This window comes from Pollicipes pollicipes, unplaced genomic scaffold (assembly GCF_011947565.3).
Source record: "Pollicipes pollicipes isolate AB1234 unplaced genomic scaffold, Ppol_2.1 Scaffold_2543;HRSCAF=2982_pilon_pilon_pilon, whole genome shotgun sequence".
NCBI classification, from domain to species: domain Eukaryota; kingdom Metazoa; phylum Arthropoda; class Thecostraca; order Pollicipedomorpha; family Pollicipedidae; genus Pollicipes; species Pollicipes pollicipes.
This window is the reverse complement of record NW_023596133.1, coordinates 32443-43501: the sequence shown is the minus strand read 5'-3', so window position 1 is coordinate 43501 and position 11059 is coordinate 32443. Positions and strand designations below refer to the sequence as shown.

At 53.5% G+C, this 11059-nt stretch overlaps 1 protein-coding gene across 1 annotated transcript; it reads right to left on the bottom strand.

Annotated features, from left to right (window-relative positions):
* Positions 1-5496: 5496 nt before the first annotated feature.
* LOC119097426 (B-cell receptor-associated protein 31) lies at positions 5497-10673 on the bottom strand. Its single transcript, XM_037220465.1, has 4 exons — positions 10666-10673; positions 10222-10329; positions 6969-7074; positions 5497-6504 (listed from the first exon to the last, which is right to left on the bottom strand). Exons 1-4 carry the CDS (start codon positions 10671-10673, stop codon positions 6286-6288), a joined length of 441 nt encoding a protein of 146 aa, XP_037076360.1. The 3' UTR covers positions 5497-6285.
* Between the last annotated feature and the right edge of the window lie 386 nt (positions 10674-11059).

Sequence of the window (11059 nt, the reverse complement as noted above, 5' to 3'; positions counted from 1 at the left end):
CGGCGGACGCGCGGCCGGAGCGACCGTGACGAGCGGGCGGTGCGCCGCTGGGGTATCCGGGTGGCGGTGCGCCGCTGGGGTGTCCGGGTGGCGGTGCGCGGCTGGGGTGTTCGGGTGGCCGTCAGCTGCCGGCGGCGGCGGGGTGCGGCCTCGGAGGTGAGTCCTGAGTCCTGCGGGCAGCTGACGGTATTGCGCTGTCTTTTTAACACGGAAGATGTGTGAAATGGCTGTGAGAGTGTGAGCTTTGAGCATGTGTGGGTACCCAAATGCATAACAAAATTATTGAAACCGTACAAACGTTAAAATTTGAATGGTGGACAGTGCCCAGAACAAATATAACCAGGTGACTTAGTGTGGATGCCGCGTCCCCATCTCTGACGGTAACGTTTGTCGTGCATAGGTGAAACCACAAAGCCATGAATATGGACAGCCACGCAGCTCGTGAGATCTACGTCCAGTACCTACCAGGTGGGTCGAGTATGCTGACCTTTCAGGGACCACACGCCGTTCTTTGTGCACTGTAGACGTGACACGAGGGTAGATATAACTGCCACCGACGCCTGACGAGCCGATAAGGGGGGGGGGGGGGGGGGTTATCGCCGTACTCCCGAACGTGCTTACCACTGAATGGCTCGGCTGAGCTGTGTCCGTTTCACGCCTGCAGCTCATGCTCGTTGCACCCGCGTCGTCAAAGATCGACTTCGCTGCACGTCTTTGCTTCTTTTCATTGCTCGGGTGCCGCTTATAAGCTGCGTTGTCACGTTACGAGTGAATTTCATGACGCGTTTCGCACTCGTTCTCGCGCCGTGAAGTAACTGGCTTCGTTCGAACGCGCCCAACAGACAGCAACGAGGTCAACTATTGGATGTTCGCGATGATCGGCATCGGCATGGCCTTCGTCGTCTTCGTCGTCGTCTCCATCTATCTGATCTGGTGGGTGGATCGCAGCCCACGCGCACCAGAGATCAAGTTCATTATTGCATGGCCGCAGTCGGTCACAATGTCGCATCAGCACACGGCATCGGGAGGCATCGCACAACGCTCGACTGCGGTGACGGTGTGCGTTGTGAAAAACGCTGTAGCGTCAAGACGGAAGTGCCCGTTTCCAGGCCTGTAGCCAGACCAAACTCGCACTGGATGCACCAGGGTTCCAAAAAGGCGCGATGTGGCCTTCGTTGTCGGCGCGCTCCAAAGTCCCAATTAACAACAGCAACGGTCAGGCGATGTAGCTGAGCAAACATTGATGATATTGTCAGCGATCGGTATGGTCAGTATTGTCGTTGCTTCAAACTGCGCCTGTGATAACGAGTAATATCATGAGCACTCAGTAGTGCTTATCCTCGTGTACCCCCTGACGGATTTTGTTCCTTTGGACTTTTCGTTTTGTACTTTTTCTCACTTATCCCTGTCGACTTGAAGTCCCTGAACTTTTTTATTTCCTTTTTTCAATTAAGTTTTCATTCGGTCGACTGCCGTGCCTTTTGACTGTTTGGTCTTCGACTTTTTCCTATTCGACAATTCGACTCTTGTCCCAATTGGCTTTTATCCCCACAGACTTTGTGTCGTTCGGCTTTTTCCATTTGACTCTTTGTCTGGACACCGTGAAGGCCTGGCCCAATTATTGGGGGCTTATCCCCGCCCACTGGAACAACCGGACCCTGTGCCCGCGATAGCCTGTAGTGTCTAAAAGTTCAGTTATGACGCTTGTATGACTTACAACAGACTGTCCAAACATTGGTGAATGGTTATCCATGCTCCAAGTGGGTGCCTGCGCACAGTTCTTAACCCTGTGATGACCCTCCCACAGCCCGCCCTATGGCGGCCTGTGTCTTCTCTGAGAAGGCTTATTCCATCCCTATTTCGGTCAACCCCTGCCTCGGTGATACCCCCGGCGCTGTGACGTGCTCCTGGCGTGCCCTGTGTCGGCACTGTGACGGCGCTTCTCTGCCACAGTGACGGTCTTCCCCTGTACCCCTGACGGGCTGTTCTCCATGCCTGTGACCTGCCACGTGACGCGTCCGTCTCTGCCCCGGCAGCGGCCCGGTCCCGGCTCTGACAGCCCGTGTCTCCCCCTCAGCTCCGACGACAAGGACCGTGGCGCGCGCCAGGTCAGCTCCAGCACTGTGACGACACGCATGCACGCGCTCACGGAGTCACACTCGCCGAGCAGCAGCCCGCAGGACTGCAAGATCTGAGCCTCCGAGCTGTTCCCCTCCCTGCTTCGTGCCCCTCTCCTTCCCCCTTGGGCGCCCACCAGGGCCCTCCCCTGCGTGGCTACACCCCACGACCTCTCCGAGACGGGGACGGGATGACCGGAGCCAGCGTGGGCCGCACCAATCAGCGCCGAGGGGACTCCCCTCAGACCCCAGCGGAGGCCGCCGCTCCGCCACGCTCGGCGCCAGGTGTGAGCTCCGTGCGCGGAGTCTGAACCTGACGCGGCGCGCCACGCGTGTGACGTCTCCTGGTTATAGCGTCGCACCGGACGAGTGCATCGCGCGAAGTAATGCACTGGATCCGGCCGCTTCTGCGCTGGGGTAGGAGGTGGACGGCGCGTGCCGACATGCGGCTGTCCACACCCGCAGCGGCGGCACACCACGAACTCGTGCCGCGTTCCCGGCGTCTAGCCTAGCTGTGCACGCGATATGAATGTCGACGTTTTCTTAACGTTCTCACTGCTGCCCACAGAACGGCGCGTGTGTTGGCGGCGCTTTGGCTCAGTGTCATTGGACAGTAACGATGGAGTGAAGTGTCAATGTCACGGATAGGCGAGAACTGAAATGAGACCGTTTTTAAAGGGCCCTGTGGAATGCAGCGAGTTTGTCAAACATGCATGCTTGCTTTGTCAAACATGCACAACCATGTGGCCAGCTTAACCCTGCTTACCTGTTGCTGTACGCGTGTCGGGTAGAAGAACTTCCACAGTCGTATCAATACCGGGTGCCAAGAGACTACGCCTGCAGATGACCTTCCCGTGTCTGCAAAGCTGTCAGTGTACGTGCTTGATCATGCCAGATCTGCAGTAGCGGTGCCCGCTGACATGAGAGGTGAAAAGCTGAGTGAAGTCGGTCTTCGATGTCGCTGACGTAGACGTGCTTCTGACCCGAGTACCAGTCAGCGCTCGGAAACCTTCCGAGCGCCCCCTGCATTACGTCCGTCTTCCTCGACTTCCCCGCCATTTGTTCAATGACACGAGTTTTGACTGTTCAGCTCTCCAGCTGACCGGTGCCACCACTTTCTGGAAATACAAGAGACGCGAAGAGCCAGAGCGCGGTGTTCGGCGACGGGCTAAAGCCGGCCAAAAGCTGATTCCCCATGGCCATTCCAATGCTGTCCAGACATGGGAGTGCACTCTGTACCCAAGCGCCACACGTTTGTTTACATTAGCCCTTCCTGGATCAATCGGGACTGGATGGAAGCGATCCGAACGAGACGCCCTCTGTCGATAGGGCGACAGGACTCGGTAACATCCGAGCACTTTTGTTAGTCATGTAATACAGTTACGAGTCATGCGTTTTCAGCTTTAGAAGCCCATGGACCGCAGTCGTAACTTGTGATCACTGACGATCTAGCTGGAAGATGAAGCGTGTCACCCACAAACCAGAGCACTTGGTTGCATTTTTGATGTGCCTATCCTTTAGTTTTGGGTGCTTAGTTCCTTTTGCAACATTACGAAATGCGCAGTTATTACTCACAAATTACACATTGCATAAAAACATCCATAGAAAGCACAGCTTGCCGACGCAGCCCACTTCAAAGACGCAGTTCATTTCGCAGAAACATCCACATATGAAAGGAATGCACTAGAGGAATCAGCGGAGGTTAATTAGTACACTGCAGGGCTACAGGCGCAGCTTCACACGATTGGAGAATAGCCGAAGTGATTTTCTGAACGAAATAAAACTTTATGTGTGGTTTTGGCGACTTCTTGGCGACTGAGGTCAAATACTGAGGGGACCTGGACAGACATTGTGGGGACCGTGTCATTACGAAGGTGCCAAGCTCCACACATGCCCACTGCTCTTTCGTCACGGTCCATTCTAGTGTAGTAGTAAGCTGCGCGTCTAGGAGAGTTACGGGGTCCGATTTCCCGCGGTGCCCGCCCTTCTTGCCGAGGTGAGAGGCAGGCGGCGCCATATAGCCTCAGCAGCCAAATGCGTCATTAAGCCCCGATAATATATATATATATATATATATATATATATATATATATATATATATCACGGCCCAAAAACCCACGAGCGATGACAGCACGGAGCTGAGAATATTGTACCACGCAGGAGCACAGCTTGCGTTTCCGAACAGGCAGCTTTTAGTAGGTAAAGAAAGGCACCACGAAGTCAGAAATCTTCAATCCCCTATGCCTCGTGAAAAAAAAACAGGAAATGAGCCCCAGTTCTAAACGACTAGAAGGTATGTTACTCATTCAAAATACACCTCTCGCCATTAATGTGGGTTCCTGGAGACCGCACGTTCACGGTAACGGAACGCCTGCCTGTCTCAATGCGTGCCTTGCCAGCTGTAGCCATTTTCCCACTGAGCAGTTCGGTAAGCGCGGTGTGGTGAACATTAACTAGAACTTCGTCGCATTGACATCATTCACGTTTTCGCGACATCATTCACGTTTTTTCAGCGCTGTCATAAATCTTGTTCATATTTCATTTTTTGACGCATTTTCTTTGCATCCTTACAAGAAATGTCGGCGTGGTTCCAGGCAATGTAGGCAAGTAACGGAGGGCTCCACATTTACTTTGCGTTACATGCAACAGGTTCCCTCGCCTTCACATAGCATTCACCAGAAGCAATTATACCACCATCCTACCAACAGTAATGATATCTACGCCGCACACAGCTCGACGGATCCGATCACATTGCAAAATAACGACGAAGGGCATTGCCGCATCGACTAACTAGCCTCATTTACGCAATCCGGTACAGTTCCGCGTCTTGGATCGCCTTCGCTATTTGCGTCCCGACGCCGCTGCTAGTTGGAACGGAAATCGCAGCAGCGCGTCGCCGAGAACTAGACAGCGCCAACCACTGACGGTCAGCCTCCCACTGCCGCCTCGTCGCGGCGGCTTGCCCGCGAAGCCCGGTAATGCGGGGCGACAAGCCAACGGCGCATGACGCGAGGCCCAGACCTCAGTCTGCGTCTTCGTCTGCGCGGGCACGCGTGACCGTTCCCACAGCGCGACACTGAATCGGTACGGGCCTCCACCGTCCGTCCTGCTCTGGCTGCCGCGCTACGGGCCTCCACCGTCTGTCCTGGTCCACCTGCCGCGCTACGGGCCTCTGCCGTCTGTCCTGCTCCACCTGCCGCGCTACGGGCCTCTGCCGTCTGTCCTGCTCCGGCTACCGCACCACGGACCTCAACCATCCGTCCTGGTCTAGCTGCTGCGCTACGGGCCTCTGCCGTCTGTCCTGCTCCGGCTGCCGCGCTACGGGCCTCTGCCGTCTGTCCCGCCGCAGCTGCCGCGCACAAGTTCTGAAACCGCTGTCGAGACCTCTGTTCTCGTTTTATTACGATACGTCTGCAACGCTATCATGGCGACATCGCATGCCCATAAGCGTCTGCCCTTCCTTATAAAATCCAACGATAGCGGGAGAATGTACAAGCCTCAACCCCAGGGAAAGCACGATGAATACACGGGAATACTTTGAACGTGAGCACGTCACAGTGTTGTGATCTTCGCAAAGCGCGGCGGTGCCGCTGGCTGCCGCCAGATAGCCATTTACCGATCAGCGGCGCGACACCCCGACCGGGCACCATTCCCCCGTCTGGAGGACGGGAAATACCAGAGGACAACAGCACGCGGATAGCGAGGCGCCAGCCCACTTGGCCGGCGACCTCGGTCAAGCGACATTGGGATCAAGTGGCACAATCTGGGATGGCATCATTGTGCTCGGAACGAAACTCTGAGAAATTCTGACAGCCGTTGGGTCCACTGGAGTTGACTGCGGGAACATACGGATCTGCGTCACGGCCGGACAATAGTTAAATGTTCCTCTGAATTATGGTGCAGCATTATCTAGACATCATTATGCCCGATTTAGCCCTCCCCGCTTAAGCGCCACACGACTACCGACAACTGGGTTTGGGACTCGGCGTCGCACGTCTACAATAGGTTTGGCTATGCACAACCGCCTGTCCATCCAACACAGCAAAATTAACAATCCGTCCTTTACCAAAATCGTACGCACAGTGCCCCGGTACCGGCCGGCGCCCTCGCATAGCTGCCCGCAGAGAGAGCCAACAGGCGGCTAGACCGGGCCGGCGCTCGCCGCCGCTCAGTCGTCCTTCTTATCACCGGCGGCCGTCTGCTTCTGGAGCTGCGCGTGCTCCTCCATGAGCCGGTCGTACTCGCGGCTGGTGGCCTCGGCCTGGCACTGCAGCGCCTCGGCCTTCTTCAGCGCCGAGTCGCGCTCCTTCTCCGCCTCGGACAGCTTCTTCTTCAGCTCCTTCGTCTCCTTGTCGCCGCCGGCGCTGATCTCCTTGCCCTCCATCAGCTGCGGCGACAGAGCGGCGTCCGTGAACGGGCGATGTCGGAGCGAGGCCGCCAGACAAGTCCCACCACAGGCGACGGGCACCTAAATCCAGCCGTGCCCGACAAGTGCGCGTTGTCGGCCGTCGAACGCCATACTTGCAGAGCGCCGAGGTAACCTGACCGGGGTTTGCCGCGGCCAGAAAGTGCCGGCCGAAAGGGAACGCTGGTATGCACTGGCCCTTACTTCCGGATGATATCAGATCGCCCCGATAGATACGTTCACCGATAAAGCAAGCACGAACCTGTGGAACCCCGTTTCCAATTGCGGTCTTTGACAGCATGCGGTCAACAGTACGGCACGAACGAAGGTTGACCTTTCTCCGCTGCTTCATATTACCAACGAAGAACCGGCCGGGCAACCCGATCTGATCCCTGGGCGCGCTGAGGGCGTCGGCCGGGGCCCGGTCCGGCGGCTCGTCGGCTTACCTTCTTGGCAGCGTTGGAGGCGCTGACCGCCTGTCGCATCGCCGCCTCGTTGCTCGCCTCCAGGGCGGCCTGCTTCGAGATGAGCGTGATCAGACGGCGCAGCACCCTGGGAACGGTCGTGACGCATCACATCACCGCCAGAGGTCACACTGCGTGGAGGGTCAGACTGCGTGGGAGGTCAGACCGCGTGGGTGACCAGACTGCGTGGGTGGTCAGACTGTGTGGCATCGATGAAACTCGAACATCCGGTGACATTTCTGTCGCATGGGTCTTGAACGCAGGACGCTTCATGGCCACATCAGTCCGGCCGGTAGTCTCGCAGATTATCGGTTCCCTAACATGGCACATCGTCAACACGCCCCCGGGTGGCCGGTTGGATACCCTTCGCTCGGGTGGGGGTCAATTTGACCCCTTGAGATCTCAGGAACTAAGAGAGCTAGAGACACCAAATTCAGAGGGTGTGTTGGCCTGTGCGTGAACTCACTCAGGTCAAAGTTTGAAATTCCTAGGCCATTACCTTCGGGTCAAATAAGGTCAAATAAGGTCAAATTCCAGGTTGGTCCTCAAAGCAGTGTTGGAAAACTTGACGTTTCCTGGTATAATGGAGGAGATTTTAACATATACCAGGATATTTTACGATTATATGACGATCATAATACCAGGAAATTTTACGATTATATGACGATCATAATACCAGGAGATCTTGTACCCCAGGATAGTGGGTAGGTAAAATGAAATATTTTGTACTCCATCATGATGCAACAACAGTTTCTGGAAAAAACTCATTGTATCCCTCTGTTTCAGGACAAAATTAAACAGAAGGTGCAACAGCTTGAGACTTGCTGCTTCCATCATGAGCCATGTATTGATATTTACAAGAGCACAAATCTTGCACCTACCAGACTAAGATGCCCAAAAGCACGCGGCCTGTGTTGCCACACAGGTATATGATAAATCATGTATAGAAATGTGAAAAATAGTGTGTGAATGTTGAATGGAATTGCCTTTGAACAACACCGGGAAATGAGAAACGAGTAGACGAATCGCACCGGTCTGTAGATTAGCAAAGCTCTCACTTCCTACGCCCTACGCAGACCAACTCGGAATTGAACATGACTTAACCTACCACTGACGATGAACCACATTTATTGCCAAGGATGCAATGAGCGGTCATAGAAAACAAAACAACCAAGCACCTACCACAGACGGCCGCCTACCCACGCGCCACCACTGTGTCATGATAATGCAATTAAGAAAATCACTCGCAATTCAGTGTCGGAAACGTCTGTACTATTCAGCGGCTTGCGCCCGCCTCCCAGCTGAGGTTGGAGGCTGGACATAGCAAAACTCTCCAATTGGTTTTAATAATTCGCCTCTTCGCGACTGATTTGTCAAGAGCATACATATTCTGCTCGCGCTCATGCCTTGAACAGATTTATTATTACATTTGGAGGGCAGCTGTATAGAGATGGGTATCACGATTATGACGAATGACTTATTGGTACTCATCCAGAACCACCCTGTGGTTGGATTTTTGGCCATTTCTTGCTAGCCGGAGTACAAAAATGCAATAACAGCTGGGGATTCAAATAAAATCAAATTTGTCACTTGAGGGTGTGAAATTAAAGCTGGTAATTCAGGCTTTACAAAAATATTTTAAGTCGAAAAACGTTGCTATAAATAGACCAGAAATGTTCGGAGACAGCCATCTCACTCCGGCACAAACACCAGGACACCAGAGTGACATGAACCCATAGCTTTGGCCCCGCAAATTAAGGAGAAGGGTTCATTAGGACAAAAACATCAATGAACTGCAACATAAATTATCACAGCTCGCAATTATATGGGTTATAGCGCATCAAACTCCATAAATACGTTGTATTATCCGCCGGAGTCAGCGGGGTGACTGACACCCGATCCCTCTTGGCCGGTCTAGACGGGTCTGTCAGGCATTGCACTTGCGCTGGTTCGGTAAATCGGTCGAGAGTGCTGCCTGTCTCTTTTATTCGGCTCGGACGTGCGGGCTTCGTGTGTTGTCCGGGAGGTGGAGGGCATGAATGTTTTATCCGTTTTTAAAACAAGTTAGCTGGTGAAGCGCAGACGTGGCGTGACCGTGGTGGAGCGTGAGTAGCGTGATCGTGGTGGAGCATACGAGCGTGATCGGGCGGAACATACTTAGGTAGCCGTCTGTGGCACGTTCATTTGTATTCTTTGTATTACCATTTTTCTCTGGCTGTGCGCATCGTAGCCACCCTCCATGTTGGAGAGTGTATAGTGGGGGGTGTGCCACTAGTGCCACCACCCTCCCTCCATTGGGGTGGTGGCCACACATGCCACGACCCACAGCCACCCTCCATTTTGGAGGGTTTCTGTTATCAATAGATTCGAAATGTGCACCAGGAACTACCCCATATTAGCAAACGCTACAGTACAGATTGTTTTGACCTTGTCTGCCCTTCATACCTGACCTTACGTCAATGTTATTTGTTCATTCAATTGCTGTGTTGCCATTAAAAGGTATCTCAGAAATGTGTGGCTTCGTCTAGCACTCCATTGTTGGATCAGATTGAACGATTCCCTACAAACTGCCTCAGCTCAAACCATGGCTTGACTTTGACTCTGCCATCGGACGGGGACCTAAGCAAATGTAATTTTTAAAGTCGGACGATCCGCCACTTAACTGTATACAGACACGAAAATTTGGCGCGGCTATGCCGCGCCGTTCGGAAACCATCCCGGAAAAACCTTCGGGAGGGAGGGGGGGGGGGGTCATTTGACCTCACCCGGATGCGCGGTGAATCGAGCAACATATCACAATAGCCAGCGTTCAGTTTAAGCACAAGAACTGCATACGTCTACCTTGGATGTCCACCGACTCGCACGCACTACAGGACGCTGGCCGGGTGAGGCTTGCCGTCACGTTGTGCCAACCGGGTATAAACTAAGATTTATTCCGACATCGGATATGGACCCAACGCATTCGTAGAACCTAATCGTGTTGTCGGACCTATGCGTCTTCTGCCCGTCAGAGCCTGGCAATATTGGCACTGATCGGTGCAGAGCACTGATATCGTGAATTTGATTCATTAGCGTCATTACATCAACAGCATGCTCCAAAGGTCATGCAGACATTCCGCACCGTGCTGAATCCGTGACCCAAGCCGGCGGTTCGGCACTACTTCCGCCACCGAGCGGGAGCGTCGCCGTCTCCCCCGAGAGCGTTGACCGACCACGTCCGTGCCACGCCACTCACAGGAACAGGTAGAGGGCGAAGCCCGCGATGAAGAAGTTGCGCTGCGCGCGGAACAGCTTCATGTGCTTCTGCAGCTCGGCGTCCAGGTGGTCGCGCGGCGTGGCCGGCCTCGTCGGGCGCGTCGCCCGTACTTGGCCATCTCACGGATGGCATCTGAAGGCAGCAGCTTGCTGTCAGCGATCCTGGCTGTCCGTGAGGTGCTGACCCCAGAGGGAATGACCACCACTAATGCCACACTAATGTAAGTAGGAGTGCCATTCAAGGTATGAGTGGGATGGTACTCTGATTGTGCCTTGCAATGAATGTGTCAGGGACGATGACTGGATCTTAACAAGCATTTAGGCATTAGTGAGGCATTGGGTGAAACATGGAACATGAAAAATGCTGTCAATGTCACCTGTTTCAACATGCTGCTTCCAGCAAAGTATTTTTGTGCTGTCTCACCAAATCATCTGGGATAGCAACATACAAGAGACAGGCAATATTGCATTCTCCATGAGATCATTTAAGCTCACACATTTCTGCTAATGGCCTGAGCTATAACAAAGGTCCTTAGCAGAACTGTGTGCAACACATTCGATGTAATGTGTCTTTTGTAAGACACATTACATCAACTTTAATAAACAAACACATAGTTCAAAGAAATCACATGGATGTTAAGTGTGTAATACATTTGAACAGATAGGGTACATGTCAGAAAAACATGCTACATTGCATTATCTCTCTCTTCATATGAGGCCCACCCTCCAACCTAGCCCTGCAAAATACCACTGACTATGCAACCATTGATATTGATAATGCAAAAGGAACCATCGAGCTTATGAAGGGCTTATGCAAA